The 25,497-nt window shown below is 33.5% G+C and overlaps 2 protein-coding genes across 2 annotated transcripts; both read left to right on the top strand.

Moving 5' to 3' along the window:
- Positions 1-11,430: 11,430 nt before the first annotated feature.
- On the top strand, positions 11,431-20,745 carry LOC114380137 ((R,S)-reticuline 7-O-methyltransferase-like). Its single transcript, XM_028339076.1, has 3 exons — positions 11,431-14,536; positions 18,763-19,527; positions 20,187-20,745. The coding sequence occupies exons 1-3, from the start codon at positions 14,492-14,494 to the stop codon at positions 20,484-20,486; spliced, it is 1,110 nt and encodes a 369-aa protein (XP_028194877.1). The 5' UTR covers positions 11,431-14,491; the 3' UTR covers positions 20,487-20,745.
- A 914-nt stretch (positions 20,746-21,659) lies between these two features.
- Positions 21,660-22,316, top strand: LOC114378696. Its single transcript, XM_028337337.1, has 2 exons — positions 21,660-22,050; positions 22,195-22,316. The coding sequence occupies exons 1-2, from the start codon at positions 21,660-21,662 to the stop codon at positions 22,314-22,316; spliced, it is 513 nt and encodes a 170-aa protein (XP_028193138.1).
- The last annotated feature ends 3,181 nt before the right edge of the window (positions 22,317-25,497 follow it).

The following is a 25,497-nucleotide window of genomic DNA, read 5'->3' as shown; positions in this document are numbered from 1 at the left end:
AATTGATATATATTATTTTCTTTAAATTTTATAAATTACCATGATATTAATTGTTTTATATATACATATGGTACGTTTGTTGATGTTAGATGAAATTTTTAAATTTTAAGTAGTACATTGAAATATTGATATTATTTATGTTAGATGTATATGTTACAAATTTGAGTTGGTATATTATGATTTGTATGTTAGTTGTAGTGGATTTATTAATATGATTTTCTTAAGATTTTTTAAATTTGTATGTTATTATTTGTGATAAAAATATTTGTACATTAATTTTAGTTATTATGTTATTATTATTTGGTTTAGATTTATTAGGTTTGTATGATATTATTTGTATTTTATATATGGTATTTTAGGTTTAGTTAGAATGTGAATATTATTTAATTGACTTATTTATAGTTTTTATTGAAATAAATGATATTTTATTAATTATATATATATATATATATATATATATATATATATATATATATATATATACACACACACACGTTCTTAAAATTTTTTATTCCATGAAATTATTTTGGTTAAATACCATTTTTTTGTGTCTAATATTTGTTATTTAATTTAAATTTTAATAATTAGAAAAAAATATGGTCATTTAATTAAATTTATGTACGTATTTGAATATTTAATTTTGTTATGTATATAGAGTATTTTAGATAGTAAATTAAATTTTGTTGTGTTAAATTTATGTATGTGTTTTATTTTATAATTTGATTATGTACTTATTTTAATTTGGTCATTTATTTTAATTTATGTTGTTATGTTAATTTTTAATTTTGTTATTTGTAGAGTATTTTAGGTAGTATTTTAAGTTTTTTTGTGTAAAATTTATGTATGTGTAACAATTATTAATTTTATTATGTATTTTAATTTGGTCATTTATTTAAATTGTTGTAGCTATTTAATTTTAAAATTTTTTATTTGTAGATTATTTTAGGTAGTATTTTAAGTTTATTTGTGTACAATTTATGTACATGTTTAAATTTTTAATTTTGTTATGTATTTTAATTTGTCATTTATTTTAATTTTTGTAGCTATTTAATTTTTAATTTTGTTATTTGTAGACTATTTTAGGTAGTATTTTAAGTTTATTTGTGTACAATTTATGTACGTGTTTAAATTTTTAATTTTGTTATGTATTTGAATTTGGTAATTTATTTAAATTTGTGTAGGTATGTAATTTTTAATTTTTTTATTTGTAGACTATTTTATGTAGTATTTTATGTTTTTATTTGTACGTGTAACAAATCTATGTATTTTAATTTGGTCATTTATTTTAATTTGTGTAGCTATTAAATTTGTAATTTTGTTATTTGTAGAGTATTTTAGAACATTTATTTAAATTTGTGTAGCTATTAAATTTGTTAATTTTTTTAATGTAAAATTTTTGTTGTCAATTTTTTGTATTATATTTAACTTTACAGCATCAATGGCATCTTCGTCATCATCTTCATCTAGTATACACATTAAGTCTGGTCCAATAGAAGGAGACGTCTTATGGCTGCAACCTAAACATGTTTCCGAACATGTTTGGAATGGGGAAGCAGATAGAAAACTACATATTAGACGAGTTGTACCCATCTATCAAGGACAAGAAGAAATACCAGAGGAAATTATTCCTCTACTTCGCCAATCAGGATTCTATTGGATAATGAAAATGGGGTACCTGAAAATTAATTCTTCATTAATTACAACCTTGATTGAAAGATGAAGGCCCGAGACACACACGTTTCACTTGAGATGCGGAGAGGCTACGATTACTCTTCAAGATGTGTCAGTCTTGTTAGGTCTTCATACTGAGGGGGCACCATTAATTGGTCAGACTAATCTTGATTGGGCTGAATTGTGTGAAGAATTATTGGGAGTCAGACCACAGGAAGGTGAACTTCAAGGCAGTGTGGTCAAATTAAGTTGGTTGGCTCACCATTTTTCAGAAATAAATATCCATGACGGTAACGTAGAACAATTACAAAGGTTTACCCGTGCATGGATCCTCAGATTTATAGGAGGAGTTCTATTTGTTGACAAAAGCAGCAGTAAAGTTTCCCTAAGGTACCTCCAATTTTTACGGGACTTTGAACAGTGCAGCACGTATGCATGGGGACCTGCCGTGCTTGCTTATTTATACAGAGAGATGTGCAGCGCCACCGATTACAAAATAAAATCAATCGGAGGTATGTGCATCTTAATCCAATTGTGGGCATGGGAACGCTGCACGACTTTGGCTCCAAAGAGAACTCCTCCTATAATAGAAAACAAACCACTCGGACACAGGTTAGTTGTTTTGAAAAAAAATTCATTTGAAAATAATCAATAATGTAACGCGTCGGCACTAATTATTTCATATTTTTTTTGTAGGTGGCTGCGACGTGGAAACCAACATATTGGCAATGATGATCTAATAGTTTTCCGTCGCAAATTGGATATCATGAAACGACATGAGGTAACAAGATCATCATGTATTCGTTAAATAATAAATAAAATGTCATGGTTTAAGATAAATTAACAATTGTGTTATTGTATGCAGTTTCTGTGGGAGCCTTACACAGCAACTGTTATGTCGATGTTGCCTCCAATTTGTTTGGTTGGCAGTATGTCGTGGTGCGCAGTGGTGCCACTCATTTGTTTCCATGTTGTAGAGTGGCACCAACTGGATAGAGTATTGCGACAATTTGGAATGCAACAACCTATTCCGGAGTCTCCTTCGCAACCATGGAATGTCCACGAGCTAACACTGAAAGGCAAAATGGATGAAAATTGGTTCTAGCTGTTGGCCCCATTTATCAGTCAGTGGAATAATCGAGCTGAGTTTAAGGTCGACGTTTATGCTCGACAAGGGGGCCTATTGAGTTTTAACTTGGATTACATGGTGTGGTATAGGCGCAAAACAAAAATGTTTATCGACCCAAACAATGCAAACACGGCTACATTGGTATTTATTTCTTTTTAATTATTTAACTTCAATTTACTTTTTAAAGCATCAACATTAATTTCCTTACCCTAATAATTGCAGGGTGAAGTTATCGAGACATTGCAGTATATGGTGTCACCACAAGGGTGAAACACATGGACAGTTGATGATCTCGTGCCATATGTGGAAAAGTTAGCGATTTTATCCCAAGAGAAAGAGAGGATCACTGAGCCTGTGACACATGGTCCAGCATCAGAGCGTCGATTTCCCCCACAACAGTTTCACATGCTTCAGTCAAGTGTTGAAACTCGAGGTTTTGACAGACGAAGGGAGATTGTTCAAGCGGAAGATTTTTCCCAACATATGGAGCAGCGTGGCCATGGAATGTATTACACGCCACCAACATTTGCTCAGTATCCTTCACAGATGTATCATTATCCTTTCGAAGGCTATGACACTAATATGTCTGCAAGCGAACATTCGTTTGGTGGTGTTGCAGAAACACAACCTCATTTTTCATGGCTGACCATGACCCCTTCGCAGCAACATGATGCCCCAATGGCAACACCTAATGCCCCATTAGGTCAGCAATGGGATGTACTCGGAGCAATCCCTGCTATGGGTGACTTATTAGGTGTTAATTTGCGTCACGAGTTTTCTGCAGAGGCTGAGGAACAAGGGCGGAGACAGCGCGCAAGAAGAAATCCGGATCGTCAAGCCCAAAGGTGGGATCGATCATGTGGCACATCCTCGCGCCATCACGGACACCATGATGATTGGTTTTGATGTCTCTATTTCAAATTTGTTTTGTATCTTTGTAATTTGAATTTCAGACTTAATTTATGGTATCTCATTGTACTTGTTATGGAATTTGTTATGGAATTGCGTTTTTTATCACCATTTGTTATTGAATCACCATCGCGGACACCATAATGACTATTTTTATGTCGCGCATCAAACTACAATAATAAATATAGTCATATAGCAAAATTAAAGTTGACAAATACAGAGTTATGGTTAGGGTTTATGAGTTAGTTTTAGGACTTAGGGGTTATGAGGTAGGGCCAGGGTTATTAGTTGGGGTTTAGGGTTAGGTTTAAGGTTTTGAGTTAGGGTTAGGGTTTATAAGTTAGTTGTAGGATGAGTTAGGTTTATGACTTAGTGTTTATGAGTTAGGTTTTAGGGTTATGGGGTTGTCTTATGAGTTAGGGTTAGGGTTATGGGTTAGGGTTAGGTTTATGAGTTAATTTTAGGGTTTATTGGTTAGGGTTAGAGTTTATGAGTTAATTTTAGGACGTAGGGTTTATGAGTTAGGTTTAGGGGTTATGGGGTAGTGTTATTAGTTAGGGTTAGGGTTATGAGTTTGGGTTAGGTTTATGTGTTACGGTTAGCGTTATGGGTTAGTAATCATAATGACTATTTTTATGTCGCGCATCAAACTAGAATAATAAATAAAGTCATAAAGAAAAAGTAAAGTACACAAATCAAATAAGTAACGGTAGTAATCATAATGACTATTTTTATGTCGCGCATCAAACTAAGTATATGGTTTAGGTTTAGGGTTACTGGATAGGGTTTAGGGTTAGTGGTTTATTTTAAGGGTTAGTGGATAGGGTTAAGGGTTATTGGTTTATTTTAAGGGTTAGTGGTTAGGGTTTAGGGTTAGTGGTTTATTTTTAGGGTTAGTTGTTAGGGTTTAGGGTTTAGGGTTTAGGGGTTATGGGTTAGTGTTATGAGTTAGGTTTAGGACGTAGGGTTTATTAGTCAGGTTTAGGGTTATGAGGGAGGTTAGGGTTTACTAGTTAGGTTTAGGGGTTATGGGTTAGTTTTATGAGTTATGGTTAGGGTTATGAGTTTGGGTTAGGGTTTATGTGTTAGGTTTAGGGTCAAACTATTTTTATGTCTAGTACTTAGGGTTTACTACTTAGGTCTATTTTTATGTCGCACATCAAACTAGAATAATAAATAAAGTCATAAAGAAAAATTGAAGTAGATAAATCAAAATAAGTAATGGTAGTAATCAAAAATTAGGGTTTAGGGTTAGAGGTTAGGGGTTATGGGTAGGGGTTTGGGTTTAGGGTTAGAGATTAGGGTTTAGGGGGAGGGGTTAGGGTTTAGGGGTAGTGGTTGAGGGTTAAGGGGTAGTGGTTAGGGTATAGGGGATGGGTTAGGGTTTAGGTTTAGTGGTTGAGGTGAAGGCTTTTTTGTTAGGGTTTAGGGTTAGTGGTTATGGTCTAGGGTTAGTGGTTTAGGTTTAGGGTTTATGTTTATGGTTTTAACTAACGAATTCATTGAACCCCACAAATAAGTCATGTACAAAAGGCAAAATGTTTTTAACTACCGAATTCATTGAACCCCAGAAATTCAATACATTGAACAAAACGTAAACAAATACAAGTCACTCAACTAACATACATAAATCAATGATTTGAACAACTCCCACGCTCAGATTGCATTGGACAGCGACGCTTGTTATGCCCTTCGGCTCCACATCTACTACATTTTGTTCGGTGCTCAGATGGTTCGACCCAATCCATCTCATTTCTTATCCTTGTTGATTTTGGCCGACCTTTCGCACGAATTGTAGTTGGGTCAGGGATAAGTGTCCATGCGTCATCAGAAGGAGGAATAACTGCTTCATTCCCAAGAGGCCACCATTGTGCGGAGTAAGCTTTTAAGATGTGCTCGTTTGTATAAACAACATCTATATATTGGTAGTAGTTGATGCTCACGTAACCACAAGCTGCAATAATGTGTGAACATGGATAGTGAAGCGCATAATACCTTCCGCATTGACAATGACGACCATTCAAGTTTACTGTCCACTTTTGTCCGCCACGTTGCGTTATAGGGTTGAAGCTCTCCTCTACTTCAAACCTTGTGGAGTGGATATCATACACGCGAACGATGTGCGTACAAGCTTGTTCTTGATTTTTCCTTAGTTCTTTAACAAGCTTTGAACAATATACTTGGCCTTCATTTAACTGTCTTTGGGCTTGGCGGCCACGCTCAACAAAGTACTTTCGACACCTACTGTACGTTGATTTCACCAATGCTGTTATGGGAATGTTGCGACAATCCTTTAAAACCTTATTGATACATTCTGAGAGGTTCGTTGTCATGTGGCCATATCAACGTCCTTCTCTATCGTAAGCCATCGTCCATTTTTCCTTTGAGATGCGATCAATCCATGTTGCTATGGCTGGACTCAGTTCACGAAATTTTTCTAAATTTTGATCAAAAATGTGCTTGCATGGAGCGTAGGCTGCATAAAATTAGTTATGAATAATAATTTTAAGTATAAATGAAAGTAAAATAAACGTGACCATCAAATATGAAATCTTACCCAATTTCTTCAACATTTCTTTTTGTTTGGCATTATTGAATTTTTGATTGAAGTTGCTTGCTATGTGTCGCACACAGTAGACATGATAACCGTGGGGAGGTTGCCAACCAAGTGCTTCGTTAGCGACAACGGACTTTATACTCGCGTGTCGATCAGATATGAGACAAATACCATTTTTATCAGTGACGTGTTCACGCAAGTGTGCCAAAAACCATGACCACGCTGTCAACGTCTCACCTTCAACCACCACGAATGCTAGAGGAAGGACGCCACCATTTCCATCTTGTGATGTGGCCATTAAGAGGGTCCCACGGTATTTGCCATACAAATGTGTGCCGTCAACTTGTATGATTGGCTTACAGTACTTGAAAGCCTCTTTACATTGGCCAAAAGTCCAGAAAACTCTATGAAATTGGCGGTGTTCACTACTAACCGTATTTCCAACGATAAAATCGTCATGTAGTATTTGAAAATACGATCCAGGAGAATGATTTTGCATGTGTGTTAGCCACGACGAAAGTTTCGCATATGACTCATCCAAATTGCCATATTCAATAGCAATGGCTTTCTGTTTCGCCAACCAAGCTTTTTTGTACGACACCTTGTACGCAAATTGACTGTTAATCCTCTCTTGAATCAATGAAATTTTTACCGATGGATCTTCTCTGATCATGCCTGTCAATAGAATAACAAAATTTAAATGACAATTAAGGCTAAACAATAACATAATATGAACATAAAATACGTACCTACTACACAAGTGGCAATTAAATCTGAATCAAGTTTCTCGTGATCTTGGGTCATGGTCATATTGAGACATGTGTGTGGTCCACCCCATTGAGTGACTTTCCTTGAATCAGTCTTTTTAGATAGAATTGCCCTCATGTAGAAAGGGCAAGGACAATCTGCATTTCTATTCAAGCAACAAACCACATACTTGCCCCATTTGCTTTCAACCACTTTGAAACTTTGATGCACCCTCATAACATATTGTTTGACCGCATTCTTGACCGTATCTTTACTATCAAATTCCATGCCAACATATAATTCTTGGCCAACATTAAAAGTGGATGGCATCTCCAAACCACAAATGTCCTCCTCATCAGGATGGCTCCAGTTGATATTATTATAATGCAAAGCATCATTCCAAAATGGATTCTGAATTCCTTGTACACCTTATAGTCCAAAAAAAAATTCAAATCATACTTATTTGGCATTAAATACAATTGTCGTGAGATAATAAATGTATTGAGTGAAGTATTTTTTAAGAGGAAATCATACCTTCTGCTGGGTGAACAATTCTTACTGGTGGAATCATCTCGGTGACTTCATTGTCTGTATCTGATATACCGTCAACACTGTCATCTTCGTCTAACGACTCTTCAACGTATGAGTTAGACACAAGATAATCATCATCATCATGATCATCATCTTCGTCAAGATTTAAATTGCTCATATTTGTTGGCGGTTGTGTGTCATCATTAGATACATAATTTCCACATGATGTAAGGGAATTTGCAGAATGAAACATTGAACCACCAGCCACATCCTTTTCTATGTACAATTCTAGAACTGACATTTCTTGTTGTTGTTTAAAACTTTCCAGCATCGTTTCAACGTCTTCGTCATCACAAATTTGCAAGGCAATATATTTTCCTGACATTAAAAATCTACAACTGATAGCAGAAATAATTTCATTATTTTCTAACTTTACCTTGTCTCCAATTTTTTTCTTCAAAGCATTGAAACTAATTCCACGTTTAATCTGAATCGCTTTTTTGCTGCCTTCAAATATTACACCATCATTATCTTCATATACCCTTCCATTGAAATACAACACTGTTATAACCGAATTCATCATGTACCTACAAAAACAATATTTTAATTAATTATTCATAACAAATTCAAAATAGTAAAATCTAATGACAAAAATTATCTTCAACACAATTTGACATTAAAACTTTCTTCTATAAAAAATTGATTAACTTGAAATATTTTGGATGGTAAACACTTCAAAAAAAAAATACGATTCCAAGGTAATAACTTTAAAGCCCAAATAAACCATAAACAAAGTTAGTATTATTTATAAATAATTAATTTTCACAATTATAACTTCAAAATACATACTTCAAATAAATATAATGGGAAAACAAATTAAATTTTAAATACCGTTCAAGTTGAATGCAAATAAATTTTTTAGACACACCAACAAATGATAAACATCAACCTTATGTAATTAAAAAATTAATATAACTTTATATTAAAATAAATTTCGACACTCAAAATACTTACTTCAAATAATTATGATGTTACAAATTTTTTTACTTTTGACAATACATGCTTCATTAATTTTTAACACACTAACAAACTATCAAAATCAACCTAATCTAATTAAAAATATACTCAAAATTCCATATTTACCAAATTTTTCCAGGACTCAAATATTTTCTTTAAATAAATATTATCACATATTTCTTTTATTTTATACACACAAACAAGCATGTAAAATATAAAACTAATTTAATTAAAAAATTATTATAAATTCAAACTGATCTAAAAAATTACTTCAAAAATATTTTATAATATAATTTATTTTACTGAAATTTATGAACCTTATTCACAAAATTAATCCTCTAGAACCAAATTTCAAACCAATTAAAAATTTGATGACAAATTTCTTCTATTTTTTACACACAAACAATCATATAAATTATAAAAGTAATTTAATTAAAAATTTCATTAAAACTATACAAAATATTTTACTGGAATTAAGAAATAAAAATATAAAACTAATTTAATTAAAAAATTAATCAAAACTATACCTTCTAAATGCTATTACAAATTAGTTAAAACAAAATTATAACACAAATTATTAATTTCAAAACTACAAACATCAAATATGTAAGCTCAAGAAACAAATTTAAAATCTTAAGCGGATATCCCTAAACACTCACAAAAAATAAAGATACTTCAAGAAACTTAAAGCTACTTCAGAAAACTCAAAGGTTCAGAAACAGAAAACTCAAAGCTTCAGAAAACTCAAAGCTGTGATTGTGAGAAGCTGTGATTGTGAGACTGGAATTTTTTTTTTCGTATTTATAGGCCTTAAATCGCCAACTGGGTTGGCTATTTACTCAGTCCTAAATCGCCAAGAGGAGTGGCCACTCGAACTCAAATCGCCAGGAGGAGTTGCAACTCCCCTTTCTCTGAAAAAGCCTGTCCACCACCGTGCCTACGCCTGCCTATGATTGACTGCACCACCTGCAAAGCAAAACCGCCAGTCAAACTGGCGGTTTAGGAAAGCATCACCAGAATCGCCAGCAAAGGTGGCGAGTTCCGCCTGCCATCAACCCGCCAACACCAGTGGCGGTTTCCATGCCACGTGGGCCAAACGCAACGAACTCGCCAGTGGCAATGGCGGTTTGCTTGCATGCCCATGCATTTCACGTAAAAAAATGCCTCCTGCCGGAAATAATAAGAAAAGAACCCCATATGGGGAAATAGTTTTTAAAAGAATCCCAAATGGGGAAATTTGCTATGGGGTAGGGGTCCGAAGAGATATTTTTAAGCTCATTTATTCGGCCCAATGTTCTGGAATCTTTATGTTGATTCTTTGCGTTAAATCGGGTATTTTGAGTTTCGTGAAAGCTGACTTCTTAATATATATATATATATATATATATATATATATATATAAACCTCATTTTCATTTTTCTTTATAGTTATTTATTTTTATCAAATTATTTGTTATATATACTTTTTTTTCTTATTAAATATTTCTCTTTTTCCATCTCCTTTCATCCCAAAATCGAAGTAGTCTGTATATCATTGTTCTTATTGCTATCTTCTGTCGTTTTATAAGAAAATATTGTTAGTATAAAATATATTATCAGTTTTTTTTTTGTTTTTTTATATAAAATAGATCAAAAGTAATAGGTCAGCATTCCCAATCATACCTTTTTGATGCATCTATCCGTTCTCAAACTCTCCAAGGCTATTGTGAAAGCCAAAATTTCGGCTTCCTGATTTGTCCTTGGAACATGAATTGCCCTCTTTATCCTCGAAGGCTCTCAAGTAGGCTTATCCCTTTGTCGTGTTATGTTTTGTCAACTATTGTTGGTTTTTAATCTAAAATTTTGAGATTTAATAACATGTTTGGGTAGACTAACGTTACTTGTCTCCTTTATTTGATTTATTTTGTTTTAATTAAATAGTAATACTCCATTCCTTAATTTTCATTTAGTTGACTCTTCATACAGATAAAGAAAGGGAATAACTTACTAAACGAAAATATTTTACAACAATGCTTTTTATTATATATTCTCTCTCATTTTTATGCAAAATATACTATTAAATATTCATATAGTAGTTCTATGTTAAGGAGAGAATTAAAAACAACAATTTGTCTATTCATATCATAAAAATCAATTAGAATGTAACAAAAATGTTTTATTAAAACAACTGTACAAACAAGAATGGAAGGAACATATATCGTTAAAAATTATTTTAAATAATAATAATCTATATTTTTTTAATATATACTACAGTCCACAGTATTTGGGCAATAAATCTCTTATGTTGAATAATTAACCCACTTACACATTTATTTAATACTTGAATGTGATATTATTAATTAAATTAGAAAGAATACATATATCACTGCTGAGTGGTATAATCACTAATCGACATGTTATATTAGTATACAAAATTATATATTAAGACTCAATTTTAATATCATTAATTAAGATAAAATAATTCTAGGTCAATTGATATAAAGTATTACAATATTATAATTTATATGCATCTTATTATTTGAATAATTGAGTCAGACTCTTTCTACAGGCAATATTACCTTATAATCAAGTAATCTTGATTTAGTTGTCTTTGTTTTAAACAGAACTTTGATTTAATTCCATAAGGGCATGGCGTGGGCAACATGAAGCTTGTGGCTCTCGTCCTAAGCGTGAATGTGAAGCTGATGATTGCCGAATGCTGACGCGACACCTATACTTGTTGGCTTGGGAAGATTCGTTTCAAAGATATCTTATCCTCTCGTACACATTGGACACGTCCAACAACTTGCTAACTTGACAACGCATGCTGGCGTGGATCCTAAAATGAAAGCTTCAAAAATCTTATGCATGCTATTGTTGGTACCTACGTTACAGCTGTATTGAACTAATTGCACTGCCTCCTCCTCATGGTCTCAACTTGATGGGTTTTTGATCTCTGATTGGCACACACTTCAATTTTCCTCGTGGCTTGGTTGCTTGATTTAGCTTTGTTGGTATCCTTGTAAGAGTGGAATAATACTTGTGTATGGCACATAAGAGGAATGCCACTTTCAACAGCTCCTTAGGCGTGTGTGTGAATCATTTGGGTATGATGCATAGCTTGTTTTGAAGCCTATCCATAGAGAAGACCAGTGCTAGCTTCAACTTTGTTTCTTGTTCTTTATATTTTAATTTGGTTGTTGTTCTATTGCACTTCACCTAGATCATTGATGGATATTAATTTAATGATCTTGTGATGGTCACCATGGTCCTAAGGTATGGAATGCAGGCCAAGTTATCTCAAATGGCTTTCCTTTTGTCCTTGTTTTGTTGATTCAGATATTTTCAAGTTATCTCAAGTTACCTTTCCTGTTCTAGCTAGTCCAGGTTTCTTAGACCTAGAAGATTGCAGAGAAGGTTTATTCATGTTCTTGATGCTTGTTTTATGGGTGAAGTTAGCAGGAAACAATCCAACTTGTGTAGCATCATCTTGGATGGTTTAGACATGTACAGGGAAAGTCATGGAAGACACTAGTAAAGAAAACTAGATTGCATGGTTTTCATTTTGGTGAAAAGGAGCAAAGGGAGATCAAGAAGTACTTGAGCAAAAGTCGTTAAGGGAGGTTAAGGGAGATCTCATGGTAAATAATATTCTTAAAGCTTTAGTTTTTAACCAAGTTGAACGGCATCAAGTTATGATCTATGTAGCCGACTTCGCTTAATGGAACAAGACTTTGTTGTTGTTATTTTCTTAATAATTACTCCATGATTGGTGGCCGATTGCTAATGCTATTGTTGGTTAAGATTTGTGGAAGTGGAGGAATCTTTAGCTCGTCAACTACCAAAGGTAAATAACAACTTTGTTATATACCAGTCCTCTGGGAAGTGAACTTAAATCTAGCACTGAGATTCTTCTTATAGTTCATGATCTATTTACTTTCTCCTCTGATACTTTGTTTCACTCTTTTGTAACGTTTGTTTAATTTATATGATGCTAAGTGCAGTTTGTGTGTAACAACACTAACCTCCCTCTCAATAGAAACTTAATCTAATGAGTGCCAGAGAGAGTAAGAGTTAATCTTGGTTATATAGTGACAGATGATTCTTAACTCCGTACACATGAATCTTACCTAATGAATCATCAGATATTAATTGCCCATATATTTATTTTATGATAAATCATCTTGTTTACTGGTGGTAGCTCTTATGCAAATTTTATTTCATTTAAGCTACTTTGTTCTTTCATTTTATTTAAACCACATGATAGTTTGTTTCTACAACAATATGATTTCTTTCCCACAGATTTAGGAAGTGTTTCAAGAGATTCTACTTGCTGTAAAGTCATACTTATTTCCGTTCGTTGACAATACTAATTTCTATCTACCACTTCACATATTGATACACATAGCATACAGGCCATATTATTATAAATGTTTTTTTTTGGGCTTGTCTCAAATTCTGATTTTGATATATACCCATGATCTTAAGGCCCAGTTAGTAACAGGCCGTTTCTATGCCCTCCCAAATTGTTAATGGATTTTGTATTAACGGAAGGAATAGGCTGGGCAAGGCTGGGATGGACCGGGCCTTAGCTGGTCCAATCTATGAACTGAATTCTTATTCACTTTTGATATAAGTTGTAGACTTATTAGTTCAAACAGAGAAACATGTGCTATTGGTTTTGGTTAATCTACACACTGTTAACACAAACAGGCCCATAGAACATAACCACGGTAGGTGTATATGTGTGCCTAACAAAATTTGTCTCTGTTGTTTAGGACAAGGTCTTAAATTGTAGTTGCATTGCTCTTCTTGTTGGTAGTAAAATTGCTGAAAATTGCAGAGGTAACTGCAATTGTGGTCACAATCCCTTACACTGTCGTTTCACTTTGATCATAAGAAAACAAAAACACTAAGTGACACAAGTAGTCACATTCATCATTGCACCATGTGGTATTGATTCCATTGGTAGTTGGTATCTGTTAATATCATTGCTAAAAAGACCAATTCCTTTTGCATTATTGAAGGCGTAGGTTTGTACTTAGTATGTTCTGTTGCTCTAACGTGTCAATATTCAGATGGTACAAAATTGGAGATGTGACAACCAGGTTTGTCTTTAATTATATATGCTGATCAAGTTCTTCTGTATTTTACACATGCTATAAAAGAGTCTTCTTGTTCATTATAGAAGTAATGTATCAATAATAATGCTTGTTGGCACATAATGTTTATTTCAAATCTGAGCTAATAAGTGAGTAGCATAATCTATAAACAATGATGTTTGTACCAAGAGGATTCACTCAGTTAGTTGAAAATAATGCGTGAGTTATTAGTATTTATTTTGAATTCCTACAAATAAAAAAACAATGATGTTTGTTTCAAAGCTATCCCATATAGACATGTGGCATGATCCATCTATAATGATGTTTATTTTAAAAGTCTTTGATAGAAGATTAGCATAATCTATCAATGACAATGTTTATTTTAAAACTTTGTGATAGAAGAAAGGCATAATCTATCAATAATAATGTTTTGAAAACTGTACCATAGAAGAGACATTGGACTGAGTCACTTTCCAATATCATGCATAAAATCTGGCTGAAATTCATGAAAGCTGCATTTCACGGTTAATGTGTCCTTACAGTACCAATAATGTTGTTCTAAAGCAGAACACAAACTTTATTGGTTCTGATCTGAACCACACACTCATCCATCACATAGTATCATAGCCTCTCAATAATTCAATTGCTCGTTCCTGGAAACCTGTGTGGTGAATCTCAACCGCACACATCATGCTACCTTATCATCTTTATTAACCGTTCATTTCCTAGCCAGTTTCACACACCCCACTGAACTCACTCACTGGAAGCCTTGTTGTGAGTAAGGGAAAGGCTTCCTGCACTGAGCACCAAGTTGAAACCTCTTGATTCTTTGCTTAGAATTCCACAGAATATGGAGACTGTTCTTTTCAATGACTCCCCACCTTTGGAGTTCAAGGTGCGTAGAAATAGAGCCAACTGTATGGTTAATCATCACTAAAATAATCTTAATAATGGGAATTGAAATTTAATTACTGTATCTCTCTCTCTGCCTGTTTATGTAATTTTGTGGAGTATGTACCCTTTATTTTATTTGATATCATGTTCGACCCCCACTTTGATGGTTTGAGAAGATATCTAAAAACCACAAAGTCATGAGAGGAATTCACATGTTATTTATTATATTATATATGTGTCAATATTATATATTAGAACTGTTTGATAGTTACCCTAAATAGAGAGATTAATGCACAGTGAACTCACTATACAGATCCAAAAGATTTGTATTTTGTTTAATAAACTTAGTAAAGTACAACATGACCAGCAGTTATTAGTAATTTGGGTTAATTATTGTGCTAATATGCATCTTACATTTTATAGGGAAAGATAGAGGTAAGGCTTAAGAGTATGATATGCCTTTATGGTGGGTTTTGTCATAGGCATTGGCTTTCATTGGTGATTGATGCCCCCTTTGACACTGAGCCAAAACCATTATAATATGCATCAATTTTTAAAAATTACTAGTCATTTTGATGTTTCTTGTTGAAGCAACCACATATTTTTCTGATTTCTGATGAGTATAGTTGGTCATTGACATATTCTTTCTGTTTCTTTAAATTTGGGACAATTTGCATGCATTGTTACATAAAAAAAAAGTCTTTTTAGTTTCTTTACAGTTTAGTCAGTTATAAATTGATTAATTTTTTGGCATATTATTCAAACTTTTGTTAATTAATCAGTGATCTAAGGTTTGAATATATGAGGTTTGTGGCCCTGGACCAGTACTACCCTGCCTTCTCCAGTTCGAGTTCTATACTTCTCTCGCTAGGCAGCAATGCATATGAGAGAATAAGGACTTTGAGAAACTCTTCTGGAAATGGAATTTCTTTTGAACTGTGATTGCAATCATAGAGGGCACCATTGAGCTTAAATTGCTGATTATGTATGGCGGTGATTGCAAATATTTCTTTCATGGAGGGGAATATTTAGTGTCAAGCATTGATTTTGGATCTTTTATATGTATTTAAGGGAAGGGGAAAACCAAACAAGTAGTATTGTTGACCACTGTGTAACCACCTCTTGTGAAATCTTATTTGTGTGATAAAATTAATTTATTCTCTTTATAAAATACTTTATTATGAAGATTTTGTCGGGAGATTTTTTATAATGAAAAGGTGATTTTTCCCTAAAAGAGAACTTTGAGTTAAAAAAAAACTCTGTTTGTAGTAATCATGTCATTTTTCAGAGAAAATCTCTCTTAGTTTTTATTTTTTATTTTAAAAAGTAAATTTTGTAAACAATTTGGAAAAAAAGAGTCATTACAGAGTCGTTTTTCAAACTTACTTCAATAGATCTTCTAAGCATCAGAAAACATATGGATCATCAAACAGGCACAATGTTTTTGCACAAAAGTGATTTTATTGGTGAACCTGTGGCAATAACTTTTCACATATTGATTATTTTGAGGAAGGGATGTTTTTACTAAGAACTTGTAACTTTTATATGCATATATGCGACCAAATTACCTTTTCATGGTTACTAGCAACCCGCTCACGGGGATGCATGAAAAACTGAAGAACTGATTAAAATATGTTTAAAGTTTGAATTTAAAATTTTATACAAACTATTCAAATTGTATATTACTATACAGGTTAAGAATTTTATTTATTGTCTTCAAAATATTTAATTTCATGAGTACGTCTCAATAATCAAATTAAAAAAATCTTAACGTTTCAAAATATTTTATTTTATACAAACTATGATGTATACAATAAATACAATGCCCCTAAAATAGTGTTTATTGACAATTAACTATGATTTATTTTTACAAAAAATTAATTATGATTTATTACATAATAGGTCGAGTATAAAAATATAACTTAAATGAGTAAAAAATTGATAAGTTATTCGTTTTTTTTCTTTTACCAAAGTTATTCGTTTCTTATTTCTCCAACGAAACTCTATTAACAACAAAAAAATAATCAGTAATAATGAGTTATACATCGATTAATATGTATTTTTTTTCAGTCAAAAAAGTTAATATGTAATTTTTGCTTTCTAGTTTCAAATAAGTTTTGAAGTTTCTCAAGACTTGATTTTTGTGGGATCTGCCCCTAATTTTTTATGAAAATGTTTTTTCATTTTTATTCCACTAAACTATCATATTTAACTATTTAATATACTTTTCTTAAAAAAAAAACTATTTAATAGACTTTTCTTATAAAAAATACTATTTAATAGACTGAACAATTCCAGTTTCATCGAATTTATAGAAACATTTTTTAACCCATTAATGAGTAGTAAACCTTAACCCCCCCCCCCCCCCCCCCCCCCTCCCTATTTTTTATGGATGCTATGAAAAGCTTTATGTTTCGTTCAAAATGAAGCGAAGCCGGAGGTTAATCGGATGGAACTATCATCGCATCCCCAAACACAACGTTGTAATATATTGCCTGCTGGGGAGTTACTAATGGAATTGGATTGAATACCTTGTTTTGTAGTACTACATCGGAATTAGCTTAGGAAGAAGTACTTATGTGGTTCTTTGCTTTTAATTAGTTATGTTTTCTTGGTAATTTCACGTCAGATTTTTGGAACAAAAGAAAAATTTGTGTAAACACCTAATTTTCATTTTTCTTTTCCCCGAAGAATATGTGTAGAGCGCTGTGAAGTGATAATCCGGCCTAGACACTAAATTATCGAGGGATGCATGGTCATATACAACAAATACCGAGTTTTAGAATTTGTTTTCTTTAAAATTACGCACAGGATTGTCAGTTTTGCTAACACCGGCAAATTAATCTGAATGGTAATCAAAAACAGATGTTTACATATAGGCAAACTATTAATTGATTGGTCTTTAAGTTTTTGCTCTAAATAAGTAAGAGCTTTTAAACACCTCATTCATTTAAAGAAGAATTATGACTCATTTATTTAAAAATGCTCGAGCTTACATGTACAAACACTGTTAAATGCTATTTCACCTATATTGTATATTGGTTTGAGTACGTAGTAAGATTATTTTTGTTTTATTTTTTAGATAAGATTTCAAATATGAGTTCATAAACAAAGAAAGTAGGTGTTAAAAGAATTTTATTCTTTTAAATAAGTAGTACTCCCACTTAAAAATAAATAAAAATTTAATATGACTTCCAAATATTAATGATTTCAGATCACAATGAATTTTTCAAACTTAGATATAATTTCTATAAATATGACTATGAATGTGTGTGTGTATATAAGTGTTTGCCAAATACTATCTGATAAATTTAGAAATTATTCAAAGAGATGAAAAACTAAGAAATTGGTTAGGATTTATATTTTTTCTCATATAAATAAATGAAGCATTTATCATGTTTTCTTATTAGTCAAATTTAAAGTATTAAGTACTGTAAATTCTCTCAATTTGTTTACATCCTTATACAAAAATTTGATCGTTGCTTATAAATAATATAGATTATTAATTATGTAAATAATAAACTAGTATTTCAAATGAATTATTAGTTTGATCCCTATATTATTCTGCTAGTTAATATCATATGCTTCTCTCGAGTTGTTTGTAAAAATAAAATTGTGACAGTATTAAGCCGGAGTTACACAATTTTACTGATTCTTCGAAGGGCCATGTTAATGGCACACTAAAGTCATACGCCACCCCTGGATAGCAGATTATGTTAATATAACATCCTAGTGTACACATAACATAAAAAGAGAGTGAGCCGTTATTACATTTTTTTAATAATTAATAACAATATTGATAGATCAGCAAAAGAAAAGAAAATCAAGCTTTTAATAATTTCATTTCTATTTTAATGACAATAAGAAAAGGCCGAGATAGATGGATTTGTTATTCAATTTGCAGACAGAAAAATGCTGATGCATCCATTAGTTCTCTATACACAATTTTCACGCTGCTGGATGCGTCTCTATTTGAAACACACGTACATTTTGTACATTTGGGTTCATGTCATGCACATAATACCATCAAAACCTTTTTTTTTTCTGTTAACTTTATATTATATATGAGCTAAACTAAGTTTTAGTCAACAAGAAATGAATAACTTTTAAGTAATTAATATAAAACTAAATCATTTATAATATATAACTATTTGTGATTAAATAATAATATATAAAGAAATAATTTTATAAATTCTTACATCTCTGTTTGCTTATATTTGCCATCAGGGTATGAGCAAGGAGGAGGAAGACTCATTGCTAGGGCAAGTTGAAATATGGAGGTACATGACATGCTTCACGGACTCCGTGGCCTTGAAATCCGTCATAGAGCTGCGCATAGCCGACATAATAGACCGTTATGGGAAACCACTATCCTTGTCACAAATCGTGGAGAACATAGATGATGCACCCTCCCCAGATGCCTCTCTTCTACAGAGAGTGATGAGAGTGATGGTACGTAGAAAGATCTTCAGTGCAGAACAATCAGAGACTGGAGAGACCCTCTACGGCTTGACACGTGCCTCGAAGTGGATCCTCCGCGACACAAAAATGACCCTAGCACCCATGTTGCTGCTGGAGAACCACCCAATTCACCTGAACCCTGCTCACTACATTAGTGAGATTATTAGAGAAGGCACTAAAAATGGCACTGCTTTCTTTAAGTGCCATGGCCATGAGCAATTTGAGATGACAGGTTTGGACCCTGAGTATAATAGATTGTTCAATGAGGGCATGGTGTGCACTGCTAGGGTTGTGTCCAAGGCTGTGATCACTGGGTACAAAGATGGGTTCAACCAGATTAAGTCCTTGGTTGATGTTGGAGGTGGCATTGGAGGGTCTCTTTCTGAGATTGTTAGGGCTTATCCTCACATCAATGCCATCAACTTTGACTTGCCTCATGTGGTTGCCACTGCTCCTAAGTATGATGGAATCACCCATGTTGGAGGTGACATGTTCGTGTCCATTCCAGATGCTGATGCTATTTACATGAAGGTATCAAAAACTGATCAATACCATATCTTATTAAATTGCATGTGCTAAGGGCATTATAACACTCCAAACACACTACTTTTGGAAAAGGTGAAATTTGGACACTCAAAATATTTGAGTCCCAATATTTTAATATTTTTAAATATCAAATACTCTTAATTTCTCTTTTCTTATCGTATCACATTTATCTAGGGTATCATTATTTCTTTCTCTTCTCTCTCTATCTTTCTCTCAAGGTGCCATTTTTGGGTGTTCAAATACTTTTTTTTTCAATATTTAGTTTACACTTACTGAGTGATCAAGAGAGAGAGAGAAATAAAAAAATATAAACACGACAAGTGATATGAAGTAATAAAATGAAAAAAAATAAAGAAAAACAATGAAGGTTAATTAAGTATTTTAAAAGAAAAATAATTTGTTCAAACTTCTACATTTTGATTAAAATTAGGTGAACATAACTATGACTGACTGCAGTGAATTTAAATCCTATCTTGTTATATGGTAGTAATAAAGAAATAAAAACACAATTTTTTTTTATCAAACATATATAATTAGTGGGGTTTTCAAGTATATGATATATGGTGAAGTCTTTTATTACACGTCAAGTATTTTGGGCACTTACCCGTCAAAACTTTTTCTTTGGGGTGAATATATATATGCAGTGGATTCTGCATGACTGGAGCGACGAGCACTGCGTCAAGATCTTGAAGAACTGCAGGAAGGCAATACCTGAGAAAACAGGGAAAGTGATCATCGTTGATCACGTGCTGCGGCCCGAAGGCAACGAACTCTTCACCGACGTTGGCATTGCATTTGACATGATGCTTCTCGCTCACAACGCCGGCGGCAAAGAGAGGACGGAAGAGAACTGGAAGTGGCTGTTCAAAGAAACAGGTTTCGCCCGTTACAACATCATCAAGATCAACGCTCTTCCTTCCATCATTGAGGCGTTTCCAATCTAACGAAGAGGAAGCCACTACACTTCATGTGCGTGGTTTTATGTTGCATGTGTTGTTATTATTATTAACAGCTATGTGATCTTCGTGTGATGTGGTTTTCATCCCTACCCGTGTTATGTTTGTGTATTAAATAAAAGTATGAAGCGCCCCACCACCAAGTAATATGGGTTATATACGTGTTCCATATATACCAAGAGAGTGGTGCGTGGTTGTGAAGAATCTATATATTGCTATTAATGAATGAGTACTTTGGTGTGCAAAACTTGCTTTCTGTGGTGTTTTCTCTCCTCACTCCACATATATATAATCCTTTGCTCAAGTTCAGAAAACTTCCATCGTTCATAAGTTCTCAGCACTTATATGTTAGTTTGTTAAATAAAGTAAGTAAATAGGTCAAAATTAATCAAAAGACCTAACTTATTTGATTGAGTCGAATATGTAAATTATTATAAACTTTTTATCTTCTATTCTTATAAATAAAAAGAGTCAAAATTAATATCTAAGTGGTCATGATTAAGTTGATAAATAGACCACATAAGTGTTGACGTGTAAATAGAAGTTAAGAAGTTAATGGTAGTTTCTTGTAAATAGGAGTTATGTGGAGTAGTTATATGAAGTAGTTATGTGGAGTAGTTTTAAATATATTGTAACTACAATAGTCTATATATTGTAACTTTGTAACTGCAGTAGTTGAATTTGAAGATTAAGAAAAAGTGCATTTTCTCTAAAACTTATATGTCATTGTTCTTTTTAACAATTGGTATCAGAGCTCCATTGTAGGGGCCTGATATTGAGTGCATGTGAGGAAAACAGTGAGTGTGAGTCAAGAAAGAAACTGCAGTTTTTCTTTCTTTCGAGTAGAACAAGTTGAGAAGAATGGCAGAAGGTGGGAGTAGTAGTTTCGTGCAGCTTGCAATTCCAAGGTTTAATGGTCATTATGATCATTGGGCAATGTTGATGGAGAATTTTCTCCGCTCCAAAGAATATTGGGATCTAATTGAGAATGGGATATTGATGGTGGCAGATGAAATAGAGCCTACAGAGGCACAATGCAAATTGATTGAGGAGCAGAAGTTGAAGGACTTAAAGGTAAAGAATTACCTTTTCCAGGCAATAGATCGTGAAGTCCTTGAAACAATCCTCAAGAGGGACATGGCAAAAAATATATAGGATTCAATGAAGCAAAAATTTCAAGGTTCAACCAGGGTCAAAAGGGCTCAACTGCAAGCTTTACGCAAAGATTTTGAGATTCTTCAAATGAAGGAAGGAGAAACAGTGAATGCATATTTTTCTCGTACTTTAACCATAGCCAACAAAATGAAGGCTCATGGTGAAAGTATGAGTGAAACAGTCATTACTGCAAAGATTTTGAGATCAATGATCTCAAAATTTGATTATGTGGTATGCTCAATTGAAGAATCCAACAACTTAGACATGATGACTATTGATGAGTTGCAAAGTAGTCTTCTTGTTCATGAGCAGAGGATGAGAAGTCGTGGAGAAGAAGAGAAAGTTCTGAAGATCTCCCATGAAGACAAAGCAAGTAGAGGAAGAGGTAAAGGTAGAGGTAATGGTTCATTCAGAGGAGGTCGAGGAAGAGGAAGACAATCATTCAATAAAGCTGTTATTGAATGTTTCAAATGTCACAAGTTAGGACACTATCAATATTAATGTCCTGATTGGGAGAAAAATGCCAATTATGTTGAATTAGAGAAGGAAAAAGATGAAGAATTGTTATTAATGTCTTATGTTGAATTGGGGCAAGACAAAATGGAAGAAGTGTGGTTCCTTGACTCCGGTTGCAGCAATCATATGACTGGCAACAAGGAGTAGTTCTCAGAACTGGATGAAAGCTTTAGCCAAATTGTAAAACTTGGCAATAACACCAGAATGGTTGTTGTGGGAAAAGGTATCATTCGTATGCAAGTGAATGGATTTACTCAGGCAATTTTTGGTGTCTATTATGTTCCTGAACTTAAGAATAATCTATTGAGCATAGGGCAACTTCAAGAAAAAGGCTTAATTATTTTGCTTCAACATGGGAAGTGTAGGGTATATCATTCTGAGAAAGGATTAACTATGCAGTTAGATATGAGTGGAAATAGAATGTTTTCTGTGTTGGCTACCATGATACCAAAAGCTTCTTCGTGTTTCCAAATTGTATCAGAAAATGAATCTCATCTTTGGCATTGCCGGTTTGGTCACTTAGGCTATAACGGATTAAGGACACTTTTTGATAAGAAGATGGTAATTGGGTTGCCTTCAGTCAAGATTCCAAAGAAGATATGCATAGAATGTTTAACTGGAAAGCAACACAGAAACTCTATGCCTAAGAAGAGTTTATGGAGGGCATCAAACAAGTTACAACTTGTGCATGCAGACATATGCGGGCCTATTAAACCAGAATCAAATAGCAACAAAAGGTACATCCTAAGTTTTATTGATGATTTCACTCGTAAAACTTGGATTTATTTCTTACATGAAAAATCAGACGCTTTTTCCATGTTTAGAAATTTTAAAGCTCATGTTGAAAAGGAGATTGGTGCATATATTGCTTCTTTGAGGACAGATAGAGGTGGTGAATTTACCTCAAATGAGTTTGTAGAATTTTGCAAAAATCAAGGCATTAGTAGACAATTGACTGCAGCCTATACTCCTCAACAAAACGGAGTTGCAGAGAGGAAAAATAGAACGATAATGAACATGGTGCGTTCTATGTTAGCTGAGAAGCAGGTTCCTAAAATGTTTTGGCCCGAAGCTGTAAAATGGAGTGTGCATATCCTCAATAGATGTCCTACTATGGTTGTGCAGAACAAAACTCCAGAAGAGGCATAAAGCAATGTGAAGCCAATGGCTGATTATTTTTGAGTTTTTGGGTGTGTAGCTCATGCACATGTCCCAGACCAGAAGAGAAGAAAATTAGATGAAAAAAAGCAAGAAGTATGTTTTCTTGGGAGTAAGTGATGAATCAAAGGCATACAGATTATATGATCCAGTTTCCAAGAAAATCATCATTAGCAAGGATGTGATTTTTCAAGAAGATGAATGTTGGAATTGGGGCAAAAACAATGAAGAATGCAGATCTGATGTTTTAAAGTGGAACGATGATGGTGATGAGAATAACATGGAAGAAGGAATAGAAAACAATGAAGAAGAAGGTAACATTGAAGGAGAAGGCAGTGATGTTGATACAAGAAACTCAAGTGAAACTGGTGTTTCTTCTAGTGAATCAGCTGAAAATGATTCACCAATTCTGAATGAAGGGAGGGTAAGAGGACCACCATCTTGGGCAATAGACTATGTAACAGGTGAAGGTTTGTCAGATGAAGATGGTCTGAATGCTATGATAATGCTCACTGAAGATGACCCACTTACATTTGAACAAGCTGTCAAGAGTAAGAAGTGGAGGGATGCAATGATGGCAGAGATAGAGTCAATAGAAAAGAACAAGACTTGGGAGTTAACTATTCTACCGAAAGGGGTGAAGCCAATTTGAGTTAAGTGGGTTTTCAAGACCAAACTTAATGAGAAAGGAGAGGTAGACAAGTACAAAGCAAGGCTAGTGGCGAAGGGGTATGCACAATAGTATGGAGTTAATTACACTGAAGTTTTTGCTCCAGTTGCTAGACTTGACACCATTCGATTAATACTTGCTTTGGCAGCACAAAACAATTGGGATGTTTTTCAATTAGATGTAAAGAGTGCATTTCTTCACGGTGAACTCAATGAAGAAATCTTTGTGCAACAACCATTGGGATATGAGAAGAAAGGTGAAGAAGGCAAAGTTTACAAGCTAAGAAAGGCATTGTATGGCTTGAAGCAAGCACCAAAGGCGTGGTATAGCAAGATAGAGGCTTACTTTGTTCGAGAAGGCTTTGAAAGGTGTTTATGTGAACACACACTGTTCACAAAGTCGAAGGAAGTAGGTAAAAGTTTAATAGTAAGTCTTTATGTTGATGATTTAATATATACTGGAAATGATAAAAGTATGTATGATGATTTTAAGAATTCCATGATGTTGGAATTTGACATGACTGATTTGGGGAGGATGAGATATTTTCTCGGGATTGAAGTAATACAAAGTTTAGATGGGATCTTTGTGTGTCAAAGAAAGTATGCTCATGAAATTCTAGGAAGGTTTGGAATGGATAAAAGCAATCCAGTGAAGAATCCTATTGTTCCAGGCACGAAATTGTTAAAGGATGAAGTAGGAACCAAAGTTGATGAAACTTTGTTCAAACAGGTAGTTGGCAGTCTGATGTACTTGACTGCAACTCGACCTGATTTGATGTATGGAGTGAGTCTTATTAGTAGATTCATGTCTTGCCCAATTGAATCTCATTGGCTTGCAGCAAAAAGAATATTAAGGTATTTGAAAGGTACAACTGAGCTAGGAATTTTCTACAAAAAGGATGGTTGCACAAATTTGGTGGCTTACACCGACAATGATTTTGCTGGTGATTTGGATGATTGTAGGAGCACTTCTGGCTTTGCATTCTTACTTGGTTCTGGAGCAGTTTCATGGTCTTCTAAAAAACAGCCTGTAGTGACATTGTCTACTACTGAGGCTGAGTACATAGCTACTGCGTTTTGTGCCTGTCAGTGTATTTGGTTGAGAAGAGTTTTAGAGAAACTTGGTCATAAGGAGGAAAATAGTACTTTGATTCAAAGTGACAATAATTCTACTATACAACTATCAAAAAATTCTGTTTTTCATGGCAGAAGCAAACATATTGATATAAGGTTTCATTTTCTTAGAGAACAGGATGCAAACATAATGACAAAACCTCTCAAGTTAAAACAATTCTTGAAATTACGGAGTATGTTGGGAATGGTTGATGCGTCAGTTATAAACTAAATGTTTGTTTTTCTTTTTAGTTTAAGGGAGGGAATGTTGACGTGTAAATAGAAGTTAATAGAAGTTAAGAAGTTAGTGGTAGTTTCTTGTAAATAGGAGTTATGTGGAGTAGTTTTAAATATATTGTAACTGCAGTAGTCTATATATTGTAACTTT

The sequence above is a fragment of the Glycine soja genome, chromosome 12, assembly GCF_004193775.1.
Source record: "Glycine soja cultivar W05 chromosome 12, ASM419377v2, whole genome shotgun sequence".
NCBI classification, from domain to species: domain Eukaryota; kingdom Viridiplantae; phylum Streptophyta; class Magnoliopsida; order Fabales; family Fabaceae; genus Glycine; species Glycine soja.
This window is presented reverse-complemented; position numbering and strand designations above follow the sequence as displayed.

Excerpts from the sequence above, each read along its gene's own strand:
- LOC114380137 (XM_028339076.1), top strand. The coding sequence starts at position 14,492 with ATGGAGACTGTTCTTTTCAATGACTCCCCACCTTTGGAGTTCAAG. Across the intron at positions 14,537-18,762 it reads CCCCACCTTTGGAGTTCAAG|GGTATGAGCAAGGAGGAGGA; the intron begins GTGCGTAGAAAT and ends ATTTGCCATCAG. Across the intron at positions 19,528-20,186 it reads CTGATGCTATTTACATGAAG|TGGATTCTGCATGACTGGAG; the intron begins GTATCAAAAACT and ends ATATATATGCAG.
- LOC114378696 (XM_028337337.1), top strand. The coding sequence starts at position 21,660 with ATGAAGCAAAAATTTCAAGGTTCAACCAGGGTCAAAAGGGCTCAACTG. Across the intron at positions 22,051-22,194 it reads AGGAAGAGGTAAAGGTAGAG|AGAAGGAAAAAGATGAAGAA; the intron begins GTAATGGTTCAT and ends ATGTTGAATTAG.